The following is a 16126-nucleotide window of genomic DNA, read 5'->3' as shown; positions in this document are numbered from 1 at the left end:
CTTGTGGAACAACAATTACCCCCACCTGTTATGTTGTTATGGGATTTTAGTGTTCAGAAACATTAATGGGGTAGCACCACTAAGAACAGTAGAGGGCAACTGCAAGAAAGACTACTCTCTGTATGAACTCTGCTTGCTAAACATACGACCTGCAACATATTTTACCATTGCCCATGGTACTTGCTCAACAGTAGATATCCCAGTTTGCAGTCAAATACTTACCACTGCAACCCAGTAAGATGTTCACGAATACCTCTGTGAGAGTGACAGTCTCCCAATTATAGTATCCCTACCAGACCAAAGAAATAATTAATTTGTACTGTGCTAGTTTCTTAGAACCACTGACTGACAGGTCTACACCTTTAAGGTGCTGACTGACATTGAGCAGGAGGAAGCAATCGATGATGTGGTATGAGATGCTACTGCTACTATGGTGCGCACTGCGGATGCAACAATCCACTTATCTTTGGGCCCTCCCCAATGGAGACCTTTACCATGGTGCTCTGAAGAAGTAGCTTAAGGCATTACAGAACATAGAGGAAATATTCAACATCATAAACACCATCTGTCAGTGGATGACTTCATTTTATTTAAATGAGTCCAGTTGAGATCACAGTTTGTAATTTAAAAAATGTTAAAATAAATGTTGGAAACAATGTGTGTCTTCTATGAGGGTTCATACCCTATTCTCTTTAATATAGGCTAAATTCTGCCACATTTGTGGTTGTTCTTTGCCAACAAGAATCTCTAGCATATCTGTTAATAGAGACTTTAGTACCAACCCCATGGCCTCACATATAGCAAAACCTCAAGCAGCACACTGCTGGAGTGTCTGTGCGTAGCAGTTACTGTACTGCCTTTGCAAATCACTAACACCTGGCAGAGCGCAGCAATTTATTCTTCCTCTCTCGATACCTACCAACTTCTAACGTCTCTGTAAATGAAAGGGATAGCACATTTGTTTTATGTTGGGATACTCTCTTATGGCCTGACAAAATACGTAATCAAGAACTGCAGTACATCAGTAATAGCAGTAATAAAAGTATGCTAGAGATTTTTAATTGAATATAGGAGGAGGATAATTGCTTCTCATTGGTCTCCATCTTGAAACCACGAAAAGAAGCAGCAAACGTAGATAATTACAGACCAATTTTTCTGACAGTCAGCTCAGGTTAATTATTGGGAAGAGTGTTTAGTAAATGACTGTTGGTGTTTGAAATCTGATGAGCTGCTTTCTCAATTCCATTATTGTTTCCAAAAAACCCTGTCCACTACTGACCATCTGTCCCAAGAATTTGTGATCCATGGTGCCTTAACACAGCCTGACAACTGATCACTGTATTCTTTGACCTACGAAATGTGTATGACACAACGTGGTTCTTCAGCATTTTATCCACACTTCGTAAGTGTGGTTTCTGGGGCTGCCTGCCAATTTTTTCCAGTGAAAACTTTTTATCTCGTAGACTGTTTTGGATCCAACTGGGTACAACCCTTAATACTGATGACTGTGGGACCCCGTTCTCTGGAATGTTTTAACTACTGTGTGCTACCCTCTTTGTGATGTAACTGAAAGTCTCTCAGATATTGCGTTGATTATTACTGCTTATATTGCAGCTCTACATCATTGCACACTATGGAATGCCATACAGAAGTTGCATGACTGGGCTAATGATCATGTGTATCATTCCTCATAAGCAAAATCATGTGTAATACATTTCTGTAGACTCAGGTTTGTACAGCCCCACCCTGTGCCTAACTTAGGAGATCATCTGCTACAAATAGTTGAAGAATTCCACTATTTAGATCTGACAACACACTGACAAGTTACCATGCCAACTAAAGACGAACTTGATGAGGAAACCTAATGCTCTATTGCCTCAGCAACACCTCCAGGGGAATGGAATGGACTTTGGATGCATGTCTTACGGGTTAGCATCACCATATATACATCAGTTATTTGACCCTGTACACAATAGTGATGGAGTAAGACTAGCAATTGGAGCCTCTTGTGCAAATGCAGTTGACAGTCTCCATGTAGAAGTGGTCATCTAACAACTGCTGGCAACTACTGTCAGTTATGCAATCACGATAAACCAGAGGTCTGAACAACCTTGTTATCCTATTCTTTTCCAACCTCGAAGTGTGCAACAACTTGTGAATCATCTCTGAACAGGCAGACCTGCTGACATGCAACTTTGATGACCTCTTGATTGGTACCAGTTAACTTATTGTTTCATTCATCAAATTTATCAGCATGCCGTGTAACCAAACCACATCATGATCTCCTGTGTGGTATGTCCTCTGGCCAGTAGTATGAATTTCGTATGGTTTCAAGGGAAACCATAATGCCACCAACAACCCATGCATATTCTACATCATCCTTCATGATTATTCATGTGTTGGAATTTGAAATTGTGCACAAAGACAGGTCAACAGTCATGTTGGCTATGCCTAGATGAACATGGGCAGCCATGAGCAACACTCACTACCAAATACATGCAGCATATACATGACAGATCTCACTGCTATGTATCTAGAGATCTAAAACACATCAGAACTCTTCCAACCCAGGACTTTCTCACATGCAGTCCCTGAGTGGACTGCAGGCAATACAACTATACTACTCACCAAAGATACTGATTTCTTAATATCCATAATCGACTCTTAAGACACACACAGTGCTGGAACCTCTACAACTTTCCTTTAGACACTCAGTGACATGGGCCCACCAGGCAGTGGACTCAATGACAGGCTGGCTAAGGAGCCAAAACAATGGTTATATCTGGGAACTTTGGGCACTGACTTAAGGGCACATTTGCAACACCGTGTTATGAAGTCATGGCAAGAGAGATGACAAACTACCACAAACCCCATCAAACTGCAAGCATTCAAAGAATACTAAGGAGTGGTAACATCACTCCAAGCCTCTCAAAAAGAAGCCATAATCTTATGGTGCTTATGCTCAGACATTCATCTTATTACTTTTTGGATCCTCCCCAAGGTACCTGTGGAGTGTGTTTGATGGTGTCCATATCCTTGTAGTGAGTGAGTGAGTGTGTGTGTGTGTGTGTGTGTGTGTGTGTGTGTGTGTGTGTGTGTGTGTGTGTCACTCTGGCTGATGTGTAATGCAGTCTGAGGCAGTATATGATGCTGAAGTATTTTGTAATGGTATCCTTGTATAAAATTTTCTTGGTGTTCAGACCACATCAAATGATAGTTAAACTCAAGCTTTCAAAGATTAACACCATGAGGAGATGACTGTCTTCTTTTATGATGGTGTTCAAGCTTGTCAGTGGTTGGGTGACATCTCTTGGAATTCCAACTTCTGTTGATGGTGACATCACGTGGAGAGTGGAATTCACATAAACAAATGCAGGAAACTGATTATGTTGCAGTATTTGTTCTCCAATGTAACTGGTTAGGCAAGTATCCACACATATTTTAAATTAAAATCTAGCTTGTCATGATTCCAGCCTAAACTTTTATGTTGAAGATATCGTTGTGTGCAGATGACACAGATTCATCTTTCTATAGAGTGAAGTGGTCTAAGTGTGGTAGAAAGGGGGAGAGGCAGACAGCAAGGGAATGGGGTAGGAATCTGGCACCAGCATCCTCCCTCTTTTGCAGGCAGTGTAAATAGTGTGTGATACATAGTAGAATGGGGATATTAGAACAGAATAACAGTGTGGATTACGGTGGCCCTTATTTTCCAGACCTGAAATTTTATCTGTGCTACTCTTATTTTGGTTCTATTACAAAAAAAAAAAAAAAAAAAAATGTTGTTTGCAATTTGGGCACAGTAGGAAAAGGGGTACCACTTAGCCCCTAAATTCGCTAAAAAAATCTTGTTGTTTATTTTTTATCCAAAAATACTGTATAGAAGTATTTGATTTTTATAACTTTATTATGTTCAAATGTAATATTAATATCATGGTATAAAATTTTGCAGTACAAACTATAGACAGTACTGTGTACAACATTTCTTAGGGAAATGATGTGAGGAAACCATATTTTCTTTTAAAAATTCATTTTTTTATATAGTCTCTTTTGTGTCCTGAAAATTTAAGGCAATACTCGGCTACAATCTGAAACGTGTTTCTTGTTTTTTTTATTTTAGTCCTGCATGAGCTTGATGCCTCTCTGACAGAACATTTCCAACTTTCAGTTTATTAACTAGGTGTCAGCCAGTGATGAAAACTTCATTTATGTACCATTGTGAAGCAACTGTCTTAAAAAACCCATCAGATGAGTCAAAAAAGTAAAAAAATAATCGTCTTCAATAGGAAGTAACTGTTCAGTCCTATTATTGATAATTTCTGTGATTTGATTGATTCTTGTGTGAACATTTTCTAATACTTCCATCTGTTAGTTTGATCTCACAATTCACTGTATTGGCTATTTTCATTTATGAAATTAGGTAAGGAATACCAAGGCAGTGGACTGAGGAGACAGATACCATTGATGGTATTTCAGTTTTTGTAAAGCAATGTGAGAGATTTCACAGTTGACCGACATTAATAAAGTTTTGAAGGACTGCTGAAATTCAAACATGGTGCTTTGGTTGCAAAGGAGCCACAGAACCTGTGACACTTTAAATTCATCATGGGAGGTAATGAGCAATTAACAGCGTTTGTCATCAACTTTGCATGATGTGTAGCTCCTGCAACATGGAAAGATACTCGGAGAAATATTTTGACACAGTTAATTCACACACTTCCAAATTTCAAATGAAAATAATTAATGCAGATGGCAGTAAGCTTCCAGTTATTTCATACAAGTAATTGCTTGAGCAACTACATTTTCTCCTGTAAATGAGATGAAGATATAATACTTTCTGCAGCTGCTGCCTCCTCTCGAAAAGGACCATAGTTCTTAAGGAACAGCTCAGTTCACTCTGTTCAGTCTCCACCAGGCTCAAGGTCACTGGCCTTTTAGTTAGAGAGACTAAAGTAAATGAGCTGCCTACGTTTAGTAATGAACGAATTTGTTGTCAAAAAATTTGATTTTCTTTTTTTTTTATGGATTTTCAAAGTGAAAGTGCAGAGGTGCCTATTTTTACTATCTTACTGAGCCTAAATTTCACACAGTTTATTTTTATGTGGAATAGAATCAGTTGTGGTGGTAGCTTAAGAAAACTGATCAAACACTTTAAAAAAATGATAGATAAGAGCCACCCTAATGTGAATGTATATTAACAGAGTTTCTGAGGTGGTTTTCTGGCAGAGTGGGAAGGGAGACATATGACAGGGCCATGGTGGCATGGATTGCTGAAATGGTTGTACTGCTGCACAATGTTTATTCATTGTTCTGAACTGCTGATGTGTTGCATTATTGTACCTATTAGAGCTGTGGACTTCATCTCTGTATTGTATTAGGCATATTTTCATATGGATTAATTCAGCCTTCATATGTACAGTTTTGAGTGTTTAATTGTGGTATTAGTTGTCTCCTTTATTATGCTACACTTCTGTATTCTTATTATCTGACATGGGATGTCTTCATTTTTAATGTTTGTTACCATATTGCAGCTTGTACTTTCCTTAGCTCTTTTCATCCATTTTTTTCCTCCAGTTCCTCTACATCCTGGTTATGCATCTGTACGAGTTTTGCAAGATGATCATATCAACTGCCCATACAACTGTATGTAACTGTTCATACCTTCTCAGCTTCTCTAGGTAGATCATTGAGCTTGCATGCAGGCAACACATTTAGCTTATTCTGTTCCGTCAGTGAATTCTGAGTTTGACAAAATTGCTGACTTACGTTCCTGTTATGTTATGCACACAAATAATCCTTGTCTATAGAACCTTCACACCCCACCATACAGACCCATGAAAGGTGGAGCTTTGATTAAAGTGTGTGTCACAAGTCTTGCTGTCACTCACTATTCTTTGCAGTTTGTCACCATTCTCACCAGATTATTCTGCCAGTTTTCACTAGTCGTAGTCTGTCGATGTCATGGGCTTTTGGTATCATTTTCTTTCTCTTTAGGTCCCCGGGTATAATTTCTCTGTGGTAATTAATTTATCCTTCATAGTCATAGAGTGCTGAAGTTCAAATATAGATAATGATGGGCATGTTAATTGAACACAGTTTCAATACTTCATTCTATTGATAAAAATTTTAATAACTGTGGTTGGCAGTCGACCTTTGTGCTTCCTAACATACTTTCTCCCTGCCAGTTTGAATGATCTGGTTATACAGGAAACTTCAGAAGTGATGGTCAATAGTTCACACTTGGAAAGTACAAGCCAAAAGTAGCTAAAAATCTCCAATAAACATGGTCCGCAAACCAACCATTGCCAAGATATCCCAGTAATTTGATTTGGAAACAACTTTAATGCCTCTGGATAACGTGGTATTTATGTTGGTATCTCAAGGTTTGGGATATACTATCTTTTTGTTTACACACACCACCACTTCCCTTTCCCCCTCTGTGCATTGTGCCATACTGGCATCATAGTGACTTACGAACATGAAGGCACCAATGAAGAGTACACTGACATCCACTTCATGTATGGCAAAGTGAATGGCAGTGTCCTTGAGGCTGCACAAATGTATGAAGGAGCTTTTCCTCTCTGCAGGTGTATATTTAGCTGGTTACATCACAATCTTAGAGAAACGGGGAATTTTGCATACCATGTACAGGAAGGTCGACCCAGATCCATAATGCCCAATGTTGAGGAAAGGGTGTTGCGCATTGTACACGAACATCGGAATACTTCAACCAGAGGATTGCTACCCCAGAGCGTGTCCTGAGCCATAGCAGTATGTGGCAGATTTTACATCAGCGAGTACTCTATCTAGATCATCTCCAGTGAGAGCAAGCCCCAACATTGCAGACTTACCTCCTAGAGAGAATTTCTGCCAATGGGTGCAACAACAGTGTACCCTGAATCCCCTGTTTGTAAGCAGTAATCTGTTCACAGATGAGGCTGGATTTATATGTGACGGTATTTTTAACTATCATAATGGCCACATTTGGGGCATTTCAGTCCTAATGCAACACATGTATCATGACACCTGATGTACATGATGATGTCCCACTGAACCAATGCCTGAACATGTGGTTCATGCATGACAGTGCTCCAGCACATTCTCACTTATGAGTACTCGGATGTATGGTCAACATTGGATAGGTAGAGGAGAGCCTGTGCCATGGTGTCCAAGGTCTCCAAATTTAAATCCCATGGATTTATGTGTGTAGGGTCATGTCAAAAGCCAGGTCTATGCTACCAAGATCAACTCTCTTGAGGAATTACGTTTGTGGATTGAAGCAGCCATCCAGCATTTACAGAATTTCCCAGGACCGCCTGAGAGAGTTCGCAACTCATTTCAGAGATGAGTTCAATGTTGCATTCAGACACATGGACAACATACCGAATGCCTACTTGAACATTTAGAGATGCCATGTTTTCCTAGACACTGATGAACTGCGATAGAAAATGTGAAACTTCCTGGCAGATTAAAACTGTGTGCCCGACCGAGACTTGAACTCGGGACCTTTGCCTTTCGCGGGCAAGTGCTCTACCATCTGAGCTACCGAAGCACGACTCACGCCCGGTACTCACAGCTTTACTTCTGCCAGTATCTCGTCTCCTACCTTCCAAACTTGCCCGCGAAAGGCAAAGGTCCCGAGTTTGAGTCTCGGTCGGGCACACAGTTTTAATCTGCCAGGAAGTTTCATATCAGCGCACACTCCGCTGCAGAGTGAAAATCTCATTCTGGAATAGAAAATGTGTTGTATCTCAACAGCAGTTGATTTGTAGACCCATATTTCTTGGAGTTTTTTTAGCTACTTTTAACCTGTACTTCCCATGTGTGAATTATTGACCATCAGTTCTGCTACACCCATTATTGCATTGCAAGTTATATGTTTCAAACTAACTGTATTGCATGGCTCTATTGTCACTTGTTAACCACTAATCTGTCTAATTTCAGGTGGTGATGGAGCCGGAAGAAAAATAGCTGCAGTCCTGGAATCTTGGTCAAGCACTTTGAGAGATAAAAATATAGTAGTAATGTCAACACTGTATCACAGTGAATTACATTTACAGTTTGAAGATGTCTGTATCCTTTACATTTTACTTAAATTTTATAGTATTTTTAAGTTTATAGTGTTCTTATATGACATTGCACACCCACCTCTTGTTATATGGTTTAATTTTCTGTATACATGGGATGCAGTTTAATACTGATGAAGAATGAAATAAGAATTTGTGTTGTTGTTGTTGGATGATGATGATGATGATGATGATGATATCACAATATAGTCTCAACCTGATTGCATTTGGTCCAGCAAAATTCAATATTTTTATTGCTTCTATCCAAACCATTTTACAATTATATACACTGATCAGCCAGAACATAATGACCACCTATCTAATAGCCAGTATGTCCAGCTTTGGCATGACTAATAGTGGCAACATGTCACAGCATGGAAGCAACGAGATCTTGGTAGGTTGCCGGAGGGAGTTGGCACTGCATCTCCACATAAGTCACCTAATTCCTCTAAATTCCAGGGAGGGGAGTGATTGGCTCTGATTCCACATTCAATCACATCCCAAATGTGTTCAGTCAGGTTCAGATCTGGCAAGTTGGGGACCCAGCATATCAATTAGAACTTGCCACTGTGTTCATCAGACCACTCCATCACACTCCTAGCCTTGTGATGTGGTGCATTATCTTGTTGAAAATTGCCACTGTTGTTGGGAAACACAATGGTCATGAAGGGGTGTATGTGATTTGCAGCCAATGTATGATACTCCTTGGCTGTCATGGTACCTTGCACAAGCTCCACCAAACCTATGGATTCCCATGTGAATGTTCCCCAGAGTATAATGGAGGTGCCAGCAGCTTGTGTCCATCTCACATTTCAGGAGTCAGGAAGCTGTTACCCTGGAAGATGATGGATTGGCACCTTCCTATCGGCATGATGATGAAGGTATCAGGAGTCACCAGATCTTGCAGTGCTCTGCCACTGTACCAACATCCAGTGCCAATGGTCATGTTCCCATTTCTGTCGTAGTTGCTGATGCTGCGGCGTTAACATTGGCACATGAATGGGGTCATTGGCTGTGTAGGCCCATTTTTAAGTGTTTCCAGTGCACTGTGTGTTCAGATACACTTGTACTCTGCCCATCATTAAAGTCTGATGTTAATTCTGCCACAGTTCACTACCTGTCCTGTTTTACCAGTCTACCCAGCCTACAACGTCCGACATCTGTAATGAGGGGTGGACGCCCAACCCCTACACTGTCTGGGTTTGGTTTCACCACATGTTAAAGACACTCACCACAGCTCTCCTCGAACACCCGAAAAGTCATGCAGTTTCTGAAATGCTCATGCCGAGCCTCCAGGCCATCACAATTGGCTCTTCGTCAAACTCGGATAGGTCCCGCACCTTCCTCATTCTACGCTCAGACAGCACCCTCACTGATACTACATGCACTGTATATGTGTCTGGGTAGCAGTCATTGCCCACTAGATGATGCTGCTATCGCCTGGATGGGTTTATATTAATAGTAGGTCAGTGATCATAATGTTCTGGCTTGTCAGTGTATGAGACATATTAAATTACATGGCTCTTGATCTAGGGACTATGGTACAAGGAGGCATATTCCAGTGCAAGAACAAATATTTGCATGCTAATTTCTGTCATTTCTGCTGCTAATCAGTTTTGTTCCTGGGTGGTTCTTGTGTCAGTACATTTTGTGTAGTCACATCATAATAATGGCAAAAACCTTTGTATTAGGTCTCAGTTTTTCCACATTTGGTTTTGAAATGACCGCTCTTAAATGTTTTTGTTCTGGTATTAAAAAATTTAGCTCCCTCTGTACACTAATCATATTTATAAGCAGTACTTACTTCCAGGTGATGTGCACTTATCAAATGAGATGTCTACCATGCCAACACTCTCACAAATCTTAATGTGTAGTATTACGGGCCACTTTATTTTGCCTTGTGCCAGCTGGAAAAATTATGTCTATCTTAACAGTGGTGAGAACATACAGTCATTCAAAGTAATATTTAACACATTATTTTTCACTACTTTAAGCAGTTAGTCCAACAGCCCACTTGCAAGGGAAATATTTCATACCTTCTGGCTACATAAAGACTGTTATCTGAGAGGAGGGGATTAACAACTGCAACAGTGTTACAGCAGAGATGGGAGAGGCAAAAAGTTGACCAGAAATGCTAAGAAATTTAGGTTCCAGAAGGATACACAGCCACTACAAATTGCCGAAATGTTAGCATTGTACCACATTGGCTGCCACTGGATGGATTAAAATGTTTCTTTATTTTCATTGCTGTGCAGTTTCATCTGTAAAGCCAATATAATCTATTGAAGTAGGCATACTTGGGTTAGTTCCAAGCACTCTTCCAATTGCACAGTCGTAAAAACATTGTTGAGTGAACTTTGCAATTACAGACATGACAAGTTGGCAAACTGTGAAGTCTGACCAATCCCTTATTTTGATGATTATATTGTTTGATAAGTGCTAGGACTCGAATCAAAGTATATTCATTCATTTTAATAGATTATACTATACTAATATTTGAGAAGTCTTCATAGCAGAAAATGTGGGGAAAAAAATTAGATATCTAATGTATCCAGCAGCAGCCAGTGAGGCAGAATGATGTTATTTGGGTAGAACTAGGACAGTGGTGGTATTTGATAAAACTGTTCGTGTCCTTCATTTTAGCCCCCCAGGGGGCCCACAGTCCTTTTGTGGGTACATGTGTGGCGCGCACGGGGCCCCGAGCTATTGCAGCCTCCTTTCCTTTCCTTTGAAGACTGCATTACCATCCCTGTTCCTCTTCCTCCCTCTCCTTGCTCCTTTGACCCTGCCCCCTCTTTTCCCTCTTAGTGGACTTCTTTATGTCGACCTGGTTATCGTCCTGGCTTTGTTTTGGTCTGAGCTATTGTTTAGTTTGCTGTTTTCATCTTCCTTTTCAGCATTTTTGGTCCCCTTGGGGTTTGACCTCCATTTCCAAAAATTTTCCGTTCAATGTGAGCCATTTGGGGATGAACTCCCTAACAAGCTTTCATGGTGCAGGATCCTCTCCCCCTCCCCTCCCCTTTCCCTTGGCACCCTAGCCCCACTCCTGCTAGGTCACCAGCACGGTAGCCAGTCCATGTGGCGGGCCTGTTAAGTACCCACTTAGCTGAGCCCTCTGAAACCACGGGGATCACACTGCTAGTACCTAAGCTGTTAACGCCTCGTGTATGCCCAGGAGTCGATGCTCATTGTTTTGGGGTACCAGAACTCCCGGCAATGGCCCCTGTGCCAGACGGCCCTTGCTGCGGCTGGGTGGCACCCACGGGGTGAGCCCCTGATCAGAGTGGGTGGTACTAGGGCGGGCACCTTGCGCATGAAGTGACAAAAGCTTCACCATCCTGGCCATTCTGTGGCCGTCTCTAAGAGTGGTAGCAAACGTGACACTCTTTCTTCTGATCCTTTGGCCTTCCCCTCCCTGGCCACCCCGTGGGAGGAGTGGGCAAGCTCGCCAGCTTGGGTTGAAACCTTTCCGTCAGTACCTGGTTTGTAACAGGACGGATGGCAGTAGTTTTGCCACGACAAAGCCTTTGCTTTTCGTGGAGACGATTGAAGATAAGTATGGTGAAGTTGAATTGATGAGTAAAATGTGGTCCGGTGCTTTGCTCATCAAGACATCTTCTGCTGCCCAATCTCACACCCTGTGTGCTTGTGACCATCTCTGTGACGTCCCAGTCTCCGTCACGCCCCACCAATCTTTGAACTCAGTACATGGCATTATTTTCCCTGAGGACCTCTGTGCTAACCTCCAGCAGCAAGGGGTTCATTTTATCCGCCATGTGCAGCGAGGCCCTCCAAACAATCGCATCGCTATGGGCGCCTTTACCATGGTCTTTGAGGGGGATGTCCTCCCAGAGAAGGTCAAGGTAATAGTGTATCAGTGTGATGTAAAACCTTATATTCCACCACTGATGAGATGTTTTGAGTGCTTAAGGTCTGGACACATGTCTTCCCGCTGCACCACTGATCCCCTCTGTGGTGACTGCAGGTGCCCCCTCCATGAGGGGAGTGCCTGTGCTCCTCCGCTAATGTGTGTAAATTGTAATGGACATCATTCTCCACGCTCGCCTACATGCCTGGTGTTTCTGAAAGAAAGAAGGATTCAAGAGTACAAAACCTTAGATCGGCTCATCTACACTGAGGCTTGTCAAAAATATGACCGGCTCCAGCCCGTCTATGGCCTCTACTTTTCCTTCAATTATGTCCATTTCACCCTCCTACCCCCTCCTCTTCCCAGCCCCACCCCATTTGCCCCATGCCTTGAGCTAACTCCTCTTCCTCCTCCTCCTCCTCCCCCCCCCTCCCACTCCCCCTCACCTTCAGTACCCATACCCACCCCTTCGGGTGCTGCTCCGCCTCCCCTGCCGGAGAAGTGCTGCCCTCCTTTGGCGGCCGCTGGTACTGGAGCTCCCTCCCAGGACACCTCTTCCTGACACCCCCCTGAAAGGCGATCTACTGCTCCACATTCGCAGCGTGAATCGCAGACGGTGGGCACCAAGATTGCCCGGTGTAATTCCGTGCCTGCCCTCGCTGAAGACTGCCCTTCTCTTCCTTCCCAAGAGAAGTACCAGAAACGCAGGAACAAGGGTAAGGCCCCTCTGGTACCCCCTGAGGTGCTGCCTTCCCCTCCTACAGCCAATGAACCAACAGAGTCTGACCCCACCTATATGGATATTACCCCATCCTTATCGATGATGGATACCGACTCGGTGGCGTGACCGCCTCCGGTCCAATCACTTCCACTTTGGACTCCGGCTTGAGAATCTTCCAGTGGAATTGTAATGGATATTTGTGTCACCTTCCAGAGTTGCAGCCCCTTCTTTCCTTCTGCTCTGCCACTTGTATTGCGCTCCAGGAGACCCATTTTGTCAATTCTTACTCACCGACCCTTCGTGGGTTCCATGCTTTCATTCAGAACCGAATTGGCCCCTTCGTGGGCTTCTGGTGGTGTTTGCGCCTTGGTCCACAAGGACATTGTTAGTAAATGGGTTCCCCACCATACTATTCTGGAAGCCATTGCTGTCGGGGTCCATCTGGCCACTCCAATCACAATCTGTAATCTTTACCTTCCACCTAACAGGTCGCCCACATCGCATGCCCTCACCACCCTTCTTCAACAACTCCCTTCTCCCTTCCGGTTATTAGGGGACTTTAATGCCCACAACCCTCTTTGGAGTAGTCATGCGACTACTGCCCTGGGCAGGACAGTTGAAGCTGTTCTGGCAGGGCTTGACCTCTAGTGTGGTACACGGCACTTTCTCAACCATTGACCTCTCCATCTGCAGTCCCAGCATTCTTCCCGCCATTGAGTGGGGCGTCCACGATGACTTATGTGACAACGTCCATTACCCGATTGTTTTGACCATTCTTCAGTGTCTCTCGCTCTGTCACCTTCTGAGGTGGGCCCTATCTAAGGCTGATTGGGGTGCCTTCTCCTCTGCTCCCACCCCCCTGTATTGCCACACGACAGTGTTGATGAATCTACTCAGTCATTGACTGCCTCCATCCTTTCAGCAGCTGTTTCAGTAATCCCTTCTTCAGGTTCCCCCTACCGGAAGATGGTTCCTTGGTGGACTCCGGAAATTGCTGCAGCCATAAACGACCACTGCCGTGCTCTTCAACACTTCAAGCGGCACCCTTCTGCTGCTCTTCTTCTGGTCTTTAAACGACTCCGTGCCCGGGCCCGCTACCTAATCAAATTTCAGAAACGGATTTGCTGGGAACGATATGTAGCTGCCATAGGACCCCACATCCCCTCTTCACAAGTCTGGATGAAACTCCGGCGAATTTTTGGCCACCATCCTCCCACTGGGGTTGTGGGAATTTCTGTACATGGTATTGTCATTACCAATCCGGACTTTGTGGCAGAAAATTTTGCTCAACACTTTGCTCAAGCTTGGGCATCGGCTCAGTATCCGCCCACGTTCCTTCTCCTAAAAGAGCATTCAGAACGACTGCCTTTGTCTTTTGTTTCTCGCTACTCAGAACCATATAATGCCCCATTTAGCGAGTGGGAATTTGCCAGTGCCCTCGCCCTTTGTCCTGATACGGCTCCTGGACCAGATCGGATACATAACCAAATGCTCCAACACTTCTGGTGACTGGCCACCATTGTATATTGACCCTCTTCAACTGTCTGTGGGGTGAGGGAGTATTTCCTACCCAGTGGCAGGAAAGCATTGTTGTTCCGGTGTTGAAGCCAGGGAAGCCGCCTCTTCAGTTGGATAGCTACCGTCCAATTAGCCTTACTAATGCCCTCTACAAGCTCCTTGAATGCATGGTGAGTTGGCGGCTGTTTTGGATCCTTGAATCCCGTGACCTTTTGTCATCAACTCAAAGCGGTTTTCGCTGTGGCCGCTCTATGATGGATAACTTGGTGCACCTAGAGTCTGCTATCCGGTCGGCTTTTGCCCATCGGTAATACCTCCTTGTAGTCTTCTTTGATCTGCATAAAGCCTATGACACCAGCTGGTGCCACCACATCCTCACCACCCTTCACGAATGGGGCCTTCATGGTGCTCTGCACATTTTTAACTGTAATTTTCTTTCTTATCGACCTTTTTGGGTCCAGGTTGGCTCCTCATACAGCTCTCCCCATTGGCAAGAAAATGGGGTTCCACAGGGTTCCGTGCTGAGCATCCCTCTTTTTCTCATAGCCATTAATGGTCTAGTGACAGCTTTTGGGCCGACAGTGTCCCCCTCTTTGTATGCTGACGATTTTTGTGTCGACCTCGCCTCCTCCGTAATGGACGCTGCAGAACGCCATCTACAGGGGGCAATCTGTCGGCCAGCCCTTCGAGGTGGTGGACACCCATCGCTTCTTGGGTCTGGTCTTCAATGCCTGATTGACGTGGCTCCCTCACCTTCGCCAGCTGAAGAGGACATGCTGGTCCCATCTCAATGTTCTTAGGTGTCTGTGCAATACCACCTGGAGTGCAGACCACTCTGTTGTCCTGTGATTGCATCAAGCGTTGGTACAGTCTCGTTTAGACTATGGAAATCCTGTCTATGGTTTTGCGTCACCTTCGACAATGCAGATACTAGACCCCATCCACCGCTGTGGGGTCCGACTTGCGACTGGTGCCTTCCGGACTAGCCCCGTACTTAGCCTTCTCGCAGAGGCGGGGATTCCACCACTGCGAGTTTTGTGCCGGCAACAGCTGATATCCTATGCGCTCCGCATTTGCTGCACCCCAAAGCACCCTAATTATGGTCTCCTTTATCCAGACATGGAGATCACCCTGCCACAGCAGCGGCCACAATGTGGGCTTACCATGGCTGTCCGCATTCAGTAGCTCTTTACTGAGCTCCAGCAATTGCCTTTACCACGTCTCTTCTCCGCTCACGCACGTACCCCTCCATGGTGCGTCTCTCGGCAGCAACTCTGTCTTGATCTCCCAATCGATTCAAAGGATTCTGTCCCTCCAATGACTCTTCACCACCAGTTCTCCTGTCTCCTCAGTTCCTTTCAGGGTTCAGAAGTGATCTGTACTGATGGCTCCATGGTTGCTGGCCGCACTGGTTTTGCTTACACATATGCGCGATGCACGGAACTTCGCTCCTTGCCAGATGGCTGTAGTGTTTTTACTGCAGAATTGGTAGCCATCTTGCGCACACTGGACCGTATCCGCTCCTGCTCAGGACTATCCTTCACTATCTGTAGTGACTCGTGGAGTGTTTTGCATGCTATCAGCCAATGCTTCCTTCGCCACCCATTGGTCATTGCTATCCAGGACTCCCTTTCTCTCCTCGCTCAACGTGGATGCTCGGTGGTTTCCATTTGGACCCCAGGCCATGTTGGGATTCCTGGCAATGAACTTTCCGATCAACTGGTTAAATTAGCTACTACCAGGCCATCTCTCGCTATTGGCATTCCAGAAATAGACCTTTGCTCGGCATTGGGATGCAGAATGGAGCACTCTTTCTTCACCAAACAAGCTCAGGGCAATTAAGGATTCTACAACTCCATGGTGGTCCTCCTTATGGGCCTCTCATAAGGCCTCTGTCTACCTCTGCCAGCTCCACATCGGCCATACTTTTTTGACTCATGGTTATCTCCTCTGTCG

The 16126-nt window shown here is 44.2% G+C and overlaps 1 protein-coding gene across 2 annotated transcripts in view; it reads left to right on the top strand.

Annotated features, from left to right (window-relative positions):
* LOC126469742 (UBX domain-containing protein 4-like) overlaps window positions 1-16126 on the top strand; it is a 128558-nt gene that overhangs the window by 65099 nt on the left and 47333 nt on the right. Inside the window, exons 1-2 of one of the 2 annotated variants that reach the window (XM_050096952.1) lie at window positions 5478-5640; window positions 7942-8070. In XM_050096952.1, the coding sequence (XP_049952909.1) occupies window positions 5493-5640; window positions 7942-8070 (277 nt within the window). In that variant the 5' untranslated portion in view covers window positions 5478-5492. Of the gene's footprint in view, window positions 1-5477; window positions 5641-7941; window positions 8071-16126 lie in introns of those variants that run through there. The other variant, XM_050096953.1, reaches the window with a different exon arrangement.

Source organism: Schistocerca serialis, chromosome 3 (assembly GCF_023864345.2).
Source record: "Schistocerca serialis cubense isolate TAMUIC-IGC-003099 chromosome 3, iqSchSeri2.2, whole genome shotgun sequence".
Taxonomy (NCBI): Eukaryota; Metazoa; Arthropoda; class Insecta; order Orthoptera; family Acrididae; genus Schistocerca; species Schistocerca serialis.
This window is presented reverse-complemented; position numbering and strand designations above follow the sequence as displayed.